Source organism: Telmatherina bonti (assembly GCF_933228915.1).
Source record: "Telmatherina bonti genome assembly, chromosome: 18".
In the NCBI taxonomy this organism is placed as follows: domain Eukaryota; kingdom Metazoa; phylum Chordata; class Actinopteri; order Atheriniformes; family Telmatherinidae; genus Telmatherina; species Telmatherina bonti.
In genome coordinates, this window is record NC_136616.1 from 31934385 (window position 1) to 31949237 (window position 14853).

General features: G+C 41.9%; 1 protein-coding gene across 1 annotated transcript; it reads right to left on the minus strand.

The window, feature by feature from the left end:
• Positions 1 to 4784: 4784 nt before the first annotated feature.
• On the minus strand, positions 4785 to 13278 carry LOC306769287 (transmembrane protein 184C-like; the record flags this gene model as incomplete). The annotated part of the gene is made up of 11 exons (XM_079257853.1): positions 4785 to 5059; positions 6447 to 6540; positions 6816 to 6893; positions 6983 to 7082; positions 7160 to 7272; positions 7364 to 7457; positions 8630 to 8704; positions 8792 to 8997; positions 9265 to 9301; positions 12918 to 13048; positions 13162 to 13278. The coding sequence occupies 11 exons, from the start codon at positions 13276 to 13278 to the stop codon at positions 4785 to 4787; spliced, it is 1320 nt and encodes a 439-aa protein (XP_079113979.1).
• Positions 13279 to 14853: the final 1575 nt, after the last annotated feature.

Here is a 14853-nt window from a genome sequence, read left to right on the forward strand (position 1 = left end):
GGCGGGTTCTGACTGTTGTCTGTGCTTATGCACAGAACAGCAGTTCAGAGTACCCACCCTTTCTGGAGTCCTTGGAGGGAGTGCTGGAGGGTGCTCCTTCTGGGGACTCCATAGTTCTACTGGGGGACTTCAATGCTCATGTGGGCAATGACAGTGAGACCTGGAGGGGAGTGATTGGGAGGCATGCCCCCAAATGGTGTTTTCTTGTTGGACTTCTGTGCTCGTCATGGGTTGTCCATAACGAACACCATGCTCCAACATAAGAGTGTCCATATGTACACCTGGCATCAGGACTTCCTAGGCTGCAGTTCGATGATCGATTTTGTAGTCATATCATCGGACCTGCGGCCACTGTCTTGGACACTCAGGTGAAGAGGGGGGCGGAGCTGTCAACTGATCACCACCTGGTGGTGAATTGCCTCAGATAGTGTGGAGCAAGCCGGTCAGATCTGGCAGGCCCAAACGTGTTTTGAGGGTCTGCTGGGAATGTCTGGCTGAGTCCCCCATCAGAGCGAGCTTCAACTCCCACCTTCAGCAGAGCTTCAACCATGTCTCGAGTGAGGCGGGGGACATTGAGTCTAAATGGGCTGTGTTCCATGCCTCTGTTGTTGAGGCGGCCAGCTGGAGCTGTGCCGTAAGGTCATTGGTGCCTGTCGTGGCGGTAATCCCAGAGCTCGTTGGTGGACACCAGCAGTGAGGGATGCCGTCAAGCTGAAGAAGGAGCTCTATCAGGCCTTCTTGGCCTGTGGGACTCTGGAGGCAGCTAATGAGTACCAACAGGCTAAGCGGCTTGTGGCTTCAGCTGTCGCCAAGGCAAAAACTTCGGCATGGGAGGAGTTTGGCGAGGCAATGGAGAAAGACTTTTGGACGGCTTTGAGGTGATTCTGGTCCACCATCTGGCGGCTCAGGAGGGGGAAACAGTTCTCCATCAATACTGTATACAGTGGAGATGTGGAGCTGCTGACCTCAACTTGGAACATTGTGGGTCAGTGGATGGAATACTTCAAAGACACAGGTGGTAATCCCAGAACTCGTTGGTGGACACCAGCAGGCAGGGATGCCATCAAGTTGAGAAAGGAGTCCTATCAGGCCTTTTTGGCCCGTGGGACTCTGGAAGCAGCTGAGAGGTATCAACAGGCTAAGTGGGATGCAGCTCCAGCTGTTGCCAAGGCAAAAATTCGACATGGGAGGAGTTCAGCGGGGACATGAAGAAAATGTTGTGTACAGTGGAGATGCGGAGCTGCTGACCTCAACTTGGGATGTTTTGTGTCGGTGGAAGGAATACTTCAAAGACCTCCTCAATCCTACCAACACGTCTTCCGATGAGGAAGCAGAGCTGGGGGACTCAGGGGTGGACTCTCCTATCTCTGGGGCTGAAGTCACTGAGGTGGTCAAAAAGCTCCTTGGCTGCAAGGCACCGGGGGTGGATGAGATCCGCCCAGACTTACTGAAGGCTCTGGATGCTGTGGGGCTTTCCTGGCTGACACGCCTCTGCAGTATCGCGTGGACATCGGGGGCAGTGCCGCTGGACTGGCAGACTGGGGAGGTGTTCCCCCTTTTTAAGAAGGGGGACCGGAGGGTGTGTTCCAATTACAGGAGAATCACACTCCTCAGCCTCCCTGGTAAGGTTTATTCAGGGTTCCTGGAGAAGAGGGTCTGCCAGATAGTCGAATCTCAGATTGAGGAGGAGCAGTGTGGTTTTTGTCCTGGTCACAGGACAGTGGACCAGCTCTATACCCTCTTTGGGGTCCTGGAGGGGGCATGGGAGTTTGCCCAACCAGTCAACATGTGCTTTGTGGACCTGGAGAAGGCGTTTGTTCCCCCGGGGGCCCCTGTGGGGGTACTCCGGGAGTACAGGGTACCGGACCCCCTTGTATGAGCTGTCCGGTTCCTGTACGACAGGTGTTTGGACTTCCGGTTCACATTGCCGGAAGTAAGTCAGATTAGTATCCGGTGAGGGGATGGACTCCGCCAAGGCTGCCCTTTATTGCCAATTCTGTTTATAACTTATATGGAGAGAATTACTAGGCACAGCTGAGGTTTTGAGGGTATCCGGCTTGGTGGCCTCAGGATTGGGTCTCTGCTTTTTGCAGATGACGTGGTCCTGTTAGCTTCATCTGGTCATGATCTCCAGCTCTCACTTGAGCGATTTACAACCGAGTGTGAAGCAGCTGGGATGAGAATCAGCACCTCCAAATCTGAGACCATCGTCCTCAGCCAGACTAGGGTGGATTGCCCTCTCCTGGTCGGGAGTCAGGTCCTGCCTCAAGTGGAGGATTTAAATATCTCGGGGTCTTGTTCACAAGTCAGGGAAGGATGGAGCATGAGATTGAGAGGCGGATCGGGGCGGTGTCTGCAGTCATGTGGACTCTGCGCCGGTCTGTCGTGGTGAAGAAGGAGCTGAGCCAGAAGGCGAAGCTCCAGATTTACCAGTCGATCTATGTTCCTATCCTCACTTATGGTCATGAGCTGTGGCTCGTGACCGAAAGAACCAGATTTCATATACAGGTGCCTGAAATTAGTTTCTTCTTCAGGGTGGCTGGGTTCTTTCTTAGAGATAGGGTGAGGAGCTCGGTCATCCTGGAGGGGCTCAGAGTAGAGCCACTGCTCCTCCGCATCAAGAGGAACCAGTTGAGGTGGCTCGGTCATCTGGTTCAGATACCTCCTGGACACCTCCCTGGGGAGGTGTTCCAGGCACGTCCCTCTGGGAGGAGACCCTGGGGAAGACCCAGGACAGGTTGGGTCTTCCCCAGGTTTCCGCAGAGGTGGCAAATGTGGCTGGGGAGAGGGAAGTCTGGGCTTCCCTGCTTAGGCTGCTGCCCCGGCGACCCGACCGCTATAAGTGGCAGAAGATGGATGGATGGATAGATAGATGGACCTCTTCTCTCAGGATGAAAACAGTGATTAGCTTACTTATATGCTTCTGTTTGGGTTCAAGAGGAGGTGATTGTTTCTGTACAATCTCAGAAACTGACTGACCAAGTTCTCTGTTCTTGTCCATCATCCATACACCCCACAACTGCATAGTATTTCTGTACATAACAGGACTCTGGGTTGGACTGGAAGTCTGAGGTGTAAAATATGTGAAGAAAAAAAGTGTGTGTACAGTCCCAGTCACCAGAATTTAATTTTCGATAGGCCTTAATTGAAGAAAATTCAAATAAGTTAGGATAACTATTAATATAAATGTATAGCCTGCTAATTACAAGCAGGTATACAATTTAAACAACACCCAAGTGTAACTTTTTTCTTCAGTGGATTGCAAAGATTTTGGATGGAAGACTGCTTGGTAAACAACTTCATAACAATGTTTTTTCAATTTCCTGTACAAAATTTACCATCAGATATATAGTAAGTGATAATGGCCATTAGGTGTCCATTATCAGAAACAATGACGATGCAGAGGCATGAAACCTTCTGATGCAAGGTAAATGCCACAAGACCAAATTAAATGAGTAATTTTACTGTTATCATACACTCTGTTTCATATCAAAACTTTTAAAAACCATGAACCAAAAGAGCTATTTTTCTGAATGTTTGATGAGTCCTGCATACTTTTAACAAACTAAGCTGCAAGTAAACTCCATTTTGAAAAGAAAGAAAGAAACCTACAAAGTGAGTTTTTCATATATTATGTCAATCTGTGGAATTGTCTTTTTTTCTTCCCCTTATTTCTTATTTCTAAAATGTGATTACAACCTGTACTTATGGTCTATTACATAGGTTAACCACATAAAGGTAGTGTAAAAAAAAAAAAAAAAAAGTCCAGTCTTGTTCTGTCATTCAGAGAGGTTTGGTTTTAAAGGGTCTTCATCTCCATCTACTGGACATAAATGGTACTGTCACTAAATGTCAGATGAATACAGGTGTGTCAAGCAGATGTCCCATTTGCCGCACAGCGACGTGATGATCAGAAACTTTTTCAGCTTTTATCAGACTTTAGATGAACAAAATACAACTTACTTTTACTTTTAGTGTCAACAAACGCTTCACGTGATTCTGTAAATATTTTATTGTATTAATACCATAAAAACACAATAAGTGTGTTTAAATACTTTCAGTCTGTTGGTTCCTGAAGATGTGACGTAGTTTAACTTTGTAGAGGGTGGAAAAGTGTCATCAAGCTATTGTTTAATGAAATAATGAGAATAGATAAATTACTACAAAATATTCTCAGCATTGCATCAATCTGGAACGTGGTATGAGCTTTGCTCATCCTTAAATCCATCCTAAACTTTTTTATGCTGACATTTATTTCCCAAGTCGAGGATATGACGACTGAGGATGCTTATGGATGAATATTTACCTCTGAGACAGACATGTCTGAGACGAACATGATGAATAAAACAGTCTTATGTGAATCTGCTTGTGGAAGTCGTCTAGGTCAGTTGCTGTAAGGGACTACTGTTGTAGTCTTTTGTTCGTTTTTTTACAGATTAAATGCAACATACTGATTTTATTTACACTCGGAACAAACAGTAAAAGCTATCTGAAGGACACTTCATCACCGAGGGAGGATAAAACCATGAGAACAACCTGCATCGTCCTCTACTGAAGAACCTACATCTTTCAAAACTACACAATCTGACGGCAAAATACAGATTTCATACGTTTAGATCTGAGCTGTTTAAAAACGACACTGGTTTCCAAACAAACATGGCTTTGACATCACAGACGCACTTCTTCTTCTCTGCTTTTCTTCATAAACATGACGAGGAAAGTTCAGAGGAGTCCATGTTTCCAGTTTCTTTCTGGTTTTAATGGTTTCTTTCTCCATGTGTTTGTTATTGGCCAACAGCCGGTTGTGGAGGCGAGCCATCGCTGTCGTTCTCCCAGGATGAAGAAGTGAACCCTGCAGGGGCGGAGATGGAGTGAGGGGCGGGGGTGTGGCCGAGGCCTTGGTACCGCCCACTTGACGAAGGAGAGGAGGGCATGGATGTGGTTGCCGCGGCGATGGGATCCTGGGAGGTGGCGTTGAGGAGGCCCGTGTGCTCAGTATGTTCAGGTCGAGCTGCTGAACCGAAGTACATCTTGTTTGGACGACCAAGGAAGGTACGACCTGAGGGGGAGGAGGGGGGGAGGAGAGGAGGGAAAATGTCAATTTCTAAACAAAAACAAGTTTCAGTGGATCTGGAAGAGGAGAAGCAAAGGCCTGAAAAACAATCCTTTGTTGCTCTTGTAAAAGATATACAACCTAAAATCACGTTTACTCCATGTAAGTCAAAGTTTACCTCCAGGGATACTCTTTAACCCTTTAACTCCTGAACCACAACATATTAGATTTTTTTTTAAATTTAAGTTTTTATTTGATCTTCAACAAATTTAAAAGAAAGTTCTAAAAATGCATAAAGTTTAATACCAAATATGATTGTTGCAGTGCAAAAAGTGGCCACTAGGAGGCAGAAGACCACGTAGTATTTACCAGATGGTGGCGTGAAAGGTCTCATAAAACTTGTTACATCCTCCACGAGAAGCAAGAAGTCTTTTACTGTTATCGAGGCTCCAAGAAGAAAATGACGACATTTTCTTCTCGCGGACATGTTTGAAGACGATTCTCGACACGTCAGGATGGCAAAAGTTTTTTCTTGTGGGGTTCCAAGAAGTATCATATGAAAGTTCGAACATTTTGCGATGGGTGTGGTTACCATGGAAAAGCATGAAGCGGAAAGTTGCCGCTTTCGCATTTTTGCTGTTGCAGGTAAAACATTGTTTTGATAAAAAAAAAAATTGATCGCAGAGGTAAAAAAGTAGGAACAGTTTTACAACATGTGGCCTTAAAACACACGGCCGCATACAAAGTTTCTCGTTAAATATGAAATAACCGGCTTTGCTGCACATTAAAGCAGACATCACCACCAGCAGTGCCCCCCCCCCCCCTGCTGCAGACGAAGCTTGATGAACAGACCTGACGAAAAATGATTTTTTTCTTGTTCTTGCAGCTTCGACAGCAAGAACATAGTTCTCACTTCTCGTGGAGGAAAAAACAAACTTGAGAGGCATGCATTAAGTTTGATATTTTAGGCGTTAAGTTGTTAAATATCTTCTGAGGTAAACAAACAGATGTGTGACGGCCCCATCATTACTTTGACTTTGTTTAATTGTTTGTCTCTCTGAGTGTTTGCAGGTGCTGTCATTATAAGTTGCATGAGCCACACTTGGGAGTTAAAAGCTCCACCAAGACAGAGCTCGGTTTGTCTCCCAAGTTTTGGGTTGGGAGATCACCCTGGCTGTGTGAAGGCGTGGCACTTGGTTCTGCTTTGGTTGGTTTTGTTTGGGTAAAGTGTCTAATTTACTCAGGTTTCCTGAAAGAAGCTTATTTTTTTAGCACCTACTTTGTGCCTGCCTCCCTTATTCCTTTCAGCTTTTGAGATGGTCCGTAACACATGTACAGCTTGTTCTTTTTTCTTCAACAGCTTCGGTTAAAATATAATCAGACTGACACTCACCAACATTGCGGACCTGCTCTGTGACATCGGCTCTGATGTCAGAGAAATCCCACATGGCCAAAAAGCTGTCAAAGCACGACCCCTCCTCTGCTTCCTGAAGCACCACATAAAGAGACAGATCAGAGATGGATGGATGGAAAAGCTGGGTGGAATATGTCTTAAGAAAAATCTCTTTTTTTTCTCACCAAATTTGATTCTAGATTTTAATAGTTTTTATTTACAAACATTCTACAAATGAGACTGAAAATGACAGAATCGTCCATTTTAGGAGTTTATCTAAAGTATGCGCTGTCAAACTATTAGAGTGTAAAACAAATATACCCTTTCCAACCCTCCTACGATCTCTTGTGTAGTGGTAACCAGCATTACCTGCACGTAGGGCTTGTAGGTGAAGGTGTAGTGGTGAGCGATGGCTGCCAGAAACATTTCTATGCAGATGATGAAGTCCTGTGTTGGTTAAACAACATTAACATCGGGGCAGTAATGAGAGACAACAGCTGTTATTTGTTCATAAATGAGTAAATAAATGAGTTTACCTGCAGTCCAGTCGCCACGGCCTCCACGCTGTCCCAATCCCAGGTGTGTTTGTCAGAGATCACACCGACTTTCACCAGAAATGCGATCAGAACTGCCTGCCTGCAGGAAACATGAGCATATCTGCTCTGAAAACATGTAGTAAATATACATAGAGCATTAAAATCCAGTCATCTTACCAGAACGAGACAAACACAACCAGTTTGACGCAGAGGAACTTGCCCACAGGCCTGATGGGAGTCAGCTCATCCCTGAGAGCTCGGTAGAGCAACACCAGACAGTACATGGCAAACTGCAAAGAGAGAGAGACGTGTCGGTCACTTCTCTAAGGAGAGCTTTATAACGTATTCTATCAACATGTTGTGTCTGGGACGTGTCATTACCAGCTGGGATATGTTGTTGACGATGACCAGGTAGGACCAAGCATTTCTGAAGCTGAAGTTGGCTTCATCATAAACTCCACAGAGCTGACAGATGCTGCAGACAGACGGAGTCACATGTTAAACTCACCGCATCATCAAGTCAGGTCTGTAATATGGTTTTCAGGATATGTTTAATCTTTAGTCATCAGCGCTCATAGTGACTGTAGTATCGCTGCATGCCCTCAGTTATCCTTCTGCTGTATTCTATAGTCAGGTTATCTTCAGGTAAAACTGCATAGAAAGAATCTTAATCATGTAACTCATGTCCACGTCTCTATTTTTACTTCCTTCTTTGACTGTTCTGCGACTTCGTTGGGAAGTGAAGGTGCTTACTGAAGGTCAGGATGACATAGTTTTCCATTGAAGTACACACTGAATTACATTTTATTGCACAAAGCATCTCTTTCTACGTTGCCATGGTGATGCATCCTTTGTGTTTTACTGTTACATCACAGAGAGAAAACAACTGCAAATGCTCCACTAATTAATTTACCGCTAAATAAAAAAAAGACACCATAGTTTCACACATTTACACTGGAAACATGTTATCACCATGGTTACGGGAAGTAAATTTAGAGAGCTGTTACTATGGTTACAAAAGTCTGCTTCCAGCATCATTGCTGTAGTTACAGGCAGAAATTCTCGGTGACATGCCAACACTGTAGTCAGAGTGTCAGCCCCGTCACCATGGTAACAGATGTAACGTTACAGTTTGATCACTATGGTGATGTCAAGAAATGTACTGCGTGTTGCCATGGAAACAGAAGGAATCTTGTACAGCTATTACCAAGGTTACAGAGAAGAGCTTACATTGCCGTCACCGTGGTTACAAACTAAATAAAGTTAAAGCCTTATCACTATGGTAATGCCAAGAAATTTTAAGTATGCTGCCGCTTGAAAGTAGGAAACTTTTAGCACCATCATCACTGTAACAGAGGAAAACCTACAGTGCTGTCACCATAGTAACAGTAGGAAATTTAAACTGCTGTCACCATGGTTACAAGCAGAGATGTAGTGCTCGTGTACAGTGACAGAATTTACACGAGGACTGCTGTCACCACTGCAAAGAGGAAATTTATAACCCTATCACCATGGTTACAGGAGGAAACTGTCTCATAGTGACAGGATGAAACTTAAAGCCACATCACCATGGTTACTGAGGTAAACTTGCAACATCTTCACCAATATTAAAATTTTAAATAATGATGATGACATAAAGAAACTCACAGTGCTATCACAGTAGTGACAGGTCTGACCACTGTGTACTGGAGGACTCCCAGTTTACACCTGAACAGCAGCACCCTGACAGACGGAGACAGAGCATTAAGACTTTTACACCAATCCCCTCATCAGAAACTGCGACCTTGTGTTGCTCCCCCCCCGTCTCACTCTCCCATCGGCCAGGGCGGGCAGCAGCACAGCGGCGGTAGGTGTGGCTGCTGCTGCTGCACCTCCAGCATCAGCACCAGGCTGGGATACTGGTTACTGAGGAAGTTCAGCAGGAACACCAGGAAGTTGTAGATGACGTAGGCCTCATAGCACTCCCTGCATGTGTCCACGTAGATGGCCAGGTTGGGGTATCGCAGGGCCAGCCACTGAACGAGGAAGAGGAGGAAGAGGAGGAAGAGGAGGGGGTTAGCGATGAACTGTAAGTAATTCCCGGCGTGTCCACAGTCACATGAGGAAAAACAGAGAATCTTGTTTGCTGTAATGGAGTTAACAGATGTGAGACGGGTCAGCGTGGAACTTGACATCCGGTCTTGTGACATCAAGCCAGTCGTTCCCAATTAGACCCGGTTGCCATGGCAACTCGGTGGAACGAATGGTGAAGCAGAACAGTGTGTGTTTGCGAGTGTACTCACGCTGTCCAAGCTGTAGATGGGAACCATCCACAGTATCCTGGAAGAGGAAGAAGAGACAGAACCAGATGTTGTTTGTTTGACTTTCTGGTATTTTCCTTTTTCTTCCAGTCGGCGTAAGATCTGTGGAGAATCTGGAGGCTTTAGGAAAATCACAAACTCATTCGCTTCAGTTCTAAAGCACGATGTCTCTTTTATCTTTTACTGCGACGCACTTTGTGACATCAGGTCCAGATCTGGAGCTGGTTCATCATAAACCGAAACAACACAGCAGGGATGACAGATGACATATCTGAGGATCAGCTCCAGTTTTTATCTTTGTGCTGCTGCTTCTTATTTGCAGAATGTGAAGCTTCTTTTCTCCTTCGTCCTTGATCAGGATGTTCTGAAACGCCTGCTTCTGGACACATTTCTCCTCATTTCTCCTCCTCACATCACCAGTAAGAGAGACAGATCCGGCAGGTTTACCTTTCCTTCCTCACTTGTATATTTAGTGAAACTAGATTTCCAGAGAAAACAAGTCATTCCAACTAAATTAATACTAAATCGAATCTCTCAAAGTGAGACTGATTCATCCGGATGACTCATCTGGAAACAGAAATCCTGCCTGTGAACATTTCATGTGGGGTGAACGGGCCACGGCGTGTTGCAGAAAAAGAACAACCATGAGGTCTAGTGTGGGTTTCATTTGTAAAATAAATAAATAATGAGCAGCAAAGTGATTCAGAGTGCTTCACAGAGAATATAAGTGCATTAAAAGGTGCAGCTCTTTTGTTTAATTCAATCAGATGCAGTGAAACAGGAAGGCAAAGATTTGGTTTAAAAATCTGCAGCAGAGCTGCGGCTTTACGGGAGACGCTTCTCCATCTACATGCAGCAGGATTGTGACGATACGCTTCTGTCCCCATTCGATTCTGATTTTTCTGGCTGCCGATTCGCTTTAAATTGCAATTCTCACAATTTTTTGATACTAATGACTTTTGTAGATTAAAAACAAAATAAATGTATAAAAAAAATTTTTTTTCTAATTCTTCATTTTTCTTGATTTTAATCAGGAAAAAAACCACACAGTAGCTAAACCATCATTCTGCTGCTGTAGATTTTATAATGGATTATTTTCATTTATTTGAAAAAAAAAAAAAAAAAAGATTTTTTTAACAAAAAAATTTATTTAAAAATTGTGAAGCAAAAAAAATCCCGATTTTTTTATTTTTCGATTTGATTTTTCCACCCCTAATATGCAGCATAACACTTATAGCAGCTTCCAAAACTCTGGAAACAAAAAGGAAACATGTTACTGATGGAACGTTGTTAATAAAATCACAAATCCAAACTGGTTTTCAGTCATTTCAAGCTTTATAAACCAGCAGTCGTGTTTTTAAATCAACTCTGATGGACAGGAAGGCGGTGCCAAGACTTCGGGACTGGAGAGATCACTCTGCCTGAGTTTCAGCGTATCTGGGAGAGGAGCAGCAAAGGACTGAAAAACAATCCTTTGCTGCTCTTGTAAAAGATGTACAACCTAAAAAAATCACGTTTTCTCCATGTAAGTCAAAGTTTACCTCCAGGGACACTCTTTAACCCTTTAACTCCTGAACCACGACATATTAGTTGTTGTTGTTTTTTTTTATTTAAGTTTTTATTTGACCTTCAACAAATTTAAAATAATTTTCTAAAAATGCATAAAGTTTAACACCAAATATGATTGTTGCAGTTCAAAAAATGGCCACTAGGTGGTCTTCCACAAGAAGCAAGAAGTTTTTCATCGCTATCGAGGCTCCGAGAAGAAAATGACATCAGTTTATTCTCACGGACGTGTTTCAGGACGATTCTCGACACGTCAGGATGGCAGAGATTTTTTTGTTTTTGGTTTATAAACTCAGGCATCAGCTGTCGGACTGATCTTTAAATACGCTGTTCCAGTAATCATGTTTACTGAGGAGAAATGTTTCAAAAGCCCTTCGAGACATGAGCCGAGTCAAAACCAGGCCAGGCTCCAGATTTACCACCAGATTTGTGTCTTACAATCCTCTCTGTTTAGCTTTTTTTTACATGTTTACCACATTAACTGAGCATATGTGTCGTCTTGATGTATCAGAACTGGGTCATAAAGAGAAAAATCCTCAGTTTATTAGAAATAGTAACCCTTTCATGCATGAATTAATAAAAAACAATGCAACATTTTTTTAAAATACAGTATTTTACTTCTACAGACATTTGCAATATTCATAAAAAAAATATATAACCATAATTATATTATGTAAATCTTCTATAAAATCTATCTGCATTATTTTCTTTTCCTATTTATCGTCAAGACAAACGTGCCTAACATTACATTATGTTGAATGATATCATATATGTATTTATTTTCCAGCGAGTGGAAACGTATTGGATGACTCACTTACATCACTGATGTGGTTTATTTACAAAATACCATCTTAATTCATGAATATGCAAGAAAAAAGCATGTCAATAGGTTTTTATATTATGGCCACTAAGCATGAAAGAGTTAAATAGATGACTAACATCCTAAAACAGCAATGTGGCTCTTTAATACGTCAGTAATTCTAATTTTGTTTTCGACTCAAGTTTCATTTATTGTATTTCATTTAGTGTATTTAATTATTTTTGTGACTGCAGAGATCTGAATTAGTATCATTTAGGTTTACGATAAATGTGTCATCATCAACAGAAGAACCTGGTGGATTTATTTAATGTATTTTTATAATTAAATTAAATCATTTTGATACAACAAACAGATTTGATTGGATTACTAAACCATCAGAAGCTTCTGTGAAGACTGAAACTGGTTTCTGAAACCATTTGTCCTGGTTATACTGGTCATTACAAGATTCTAACTTGGGTGTTTTTAAGTTTGCGGTCCTTTCTGTCTGACTGAAGACGGTCTGAAGATGTAGTAAAATACATTTAATTTAATTTAATAAGTAACTTTCTTTCTTCACTGCATCTTAAAACTACAAGGAAGCATTCAAAGCTCTTCCACCAAGTTAGCTCTATTTAACAGGCTGAAGCTCCTTACTGTCTGTAGAACAACTAAATAATAACATTTATGTGAAGTTTGCCTTGTACCAACACCAGATGCAGATCAGAAAGAGGTTTAATGGTTTAAAGCAGCGGTTCTCAACCTTTTAGCAACACAGTACAGTAAAATATTTTTTTCAGCCAAGTCCCCCCTAACCAGTGCAAAGTACTTTTGGTCCAGAAAAACCACGAAACACAACATTTTATCATTTGTGTTTGGCCTTTTAAACTTTAATTGTGTTTTTCACATCTCTACTATGCGCTTCAACCAGGACTCCATTGTTTCTTGTTGTCACGGCGACAGCGGGGTTCAATTCACGTAGAAATGTGGGATTTTGGGAGGAATGAAATACTGTAAATCTAAATGTAAATTCAGTTTATGAATGTACACTTACATTTATTGGAATGTATTAAATATTTATATGATATTACATTTATAGTATTTTATTGAAGGATGTTTTAAAGAAAACATTTTTAAAAAAATTTTTTTTTTCAAAAAACTACCCCCCATTTGAGAAACGGTGGTTTAAATAACCTGAATCTGTTGTGCATTTGGAATCTGACATAAGGAAAAGTGTGTGTGTGTGTGTGTGTGTGTGTGTGTGTGTGTTTACCTGATGATGGGTTTCTGCAGCTCCGGCTGGGTGTAATGCACCATATGCTGCAGAATGCCCCACAGTGAGATGGGGATGGTGAGGAACACAAACACACCAGCTATGAACCAGGCTTTACTATGAGTCCCGACCTGAACAGACATCGTGAAAGCTTCAGATTCCCGAACACAGAATCGTCACTCAGCATATAAAAGGTTAAAGTCTCAGAAAGAGGTGTGACTCAGGTGGAGGCGATGAAGCACACCTTGTCTTTCTGCAGCTCCCAGATGCACAGCGGCAGCACGGCCAGGAGCAGCAGAGCATAGAGAACCAGAACCAGCGGGCGGATCCACCGCCTCCACTCTGCACAGGTACACGGCATGATGACTGCTTCACCCTGAGCACCAGCTACTGGCACATCCTACAGCACCTGGACAACAGGCAGGTAAGCAGTCACACCTGTGGGTTATTACACTGCACAGTCAGAGGACAAAAAGTTTAGTTTATCATAACTCATTTGAATTCTTTAAAAAATGTTGGAAGAGATATAACCTGGTTTAGCAATCTACAGATGAATTTATTCATGTTTTTAAAAAAAAAAAAAAAAAAATCTACAGTAAATTATATAAATGGGTAGGCCTTAAAAACTTTCTGTGGCTTTAGTGTTGCACTATAAATCAGAATAAGACAAAAAAAAAAAAATGGCTTTAAAATTAAGAGAAATGTGGGATCTGAGTTTGTTTTTATTTTTATTCAAAATGACGGTGCGCGCATGCGCCAAGTCAACATTGCCCAAAACTATATCTATATGATTAAAATATATATATTTACGTCCAACCTTGCAATAAACTATTAAAACACTTTGTTGGTTAATGTTGGCAATAGTGTGCAAAAAAGACATGTTAACCTAGTGAATTCGTGCGTTTTCTTAGTTTATTTAGTTGTTTAAACCTTTAAAATTCCCGTAAAATATTTACTATTTTTACCGAAAACTATTAGTATAATAAAGTACAGCGAGGTCAGCTCATGTAGGCGTGTTTCCTGTTGGCTAAAACGGTTAATTTATTCTGTAAACACTGAAAACGTGGCTAACACGGTAGGAAAACTGTAAAAATGCTATTAAATTAAGGTGAAAGACGGATATTGAACAGCTAAAGATGAAGACTGATGGTTCGGCCTGTTTCCCCTCTCAGTCCCGTTTCTGTTACCAGGCAACGCATCCCTCCTCCACCCAACAACGGCACGCGCAAACCGCCGATCAGCTGCTCCAGCTCCGACCTCGTTAATCCTTCCCGATCAGCGGCTGATCAATAAATCACTCAGCGAAACGTCCGTGGAGGCAGATGTCCGCAGGTCTGCTCCAGTCCTCTCCTCCTGGTTTACGTCCCGACGTCAGCAGCAGGAATCTCAGCCCAGCGTCACGTGACTCGGCGGAACAGACACAAACAAGCTTTCACACGGAAATGAAATTATCCCAAACTAAATCATTTTAAAGTCACCAAAACCCTTTTTTTGTCAGCTGTGGAAGATGTTTACAGACATTCACAAAATTATAAATAAAGAAAGAAAAAAATAAATAAATACAAGAATCAGAACGCCATGAAAGAAACTAAATACAAAATTACAAAATTATAAATAAACAAATAAATTTTTTTAAAAAAATTTTTTTTTTTTAAATCAGAAGGCTATATAAACAAAATTTGAAATTTGAGATAAAATCAGTTTGAAAATCCAAAATTATAAGAAAATAAATTGTGTAAAAAATGCAACAAAAATTCTTGAATTACACCTAAATGATACAAAGATGAGCTAAATGTTTATTAAACTTCTTTTAACTGCTAAAATATTCTTTAAAAAGCTATTTTGAATACGAAATTAATTGATGGGGTTTAAAATAGTTGTTGAAATGAAAGAATTAATTAATTAATACTCAAGGGAAATTTGAAAAATAATTCGT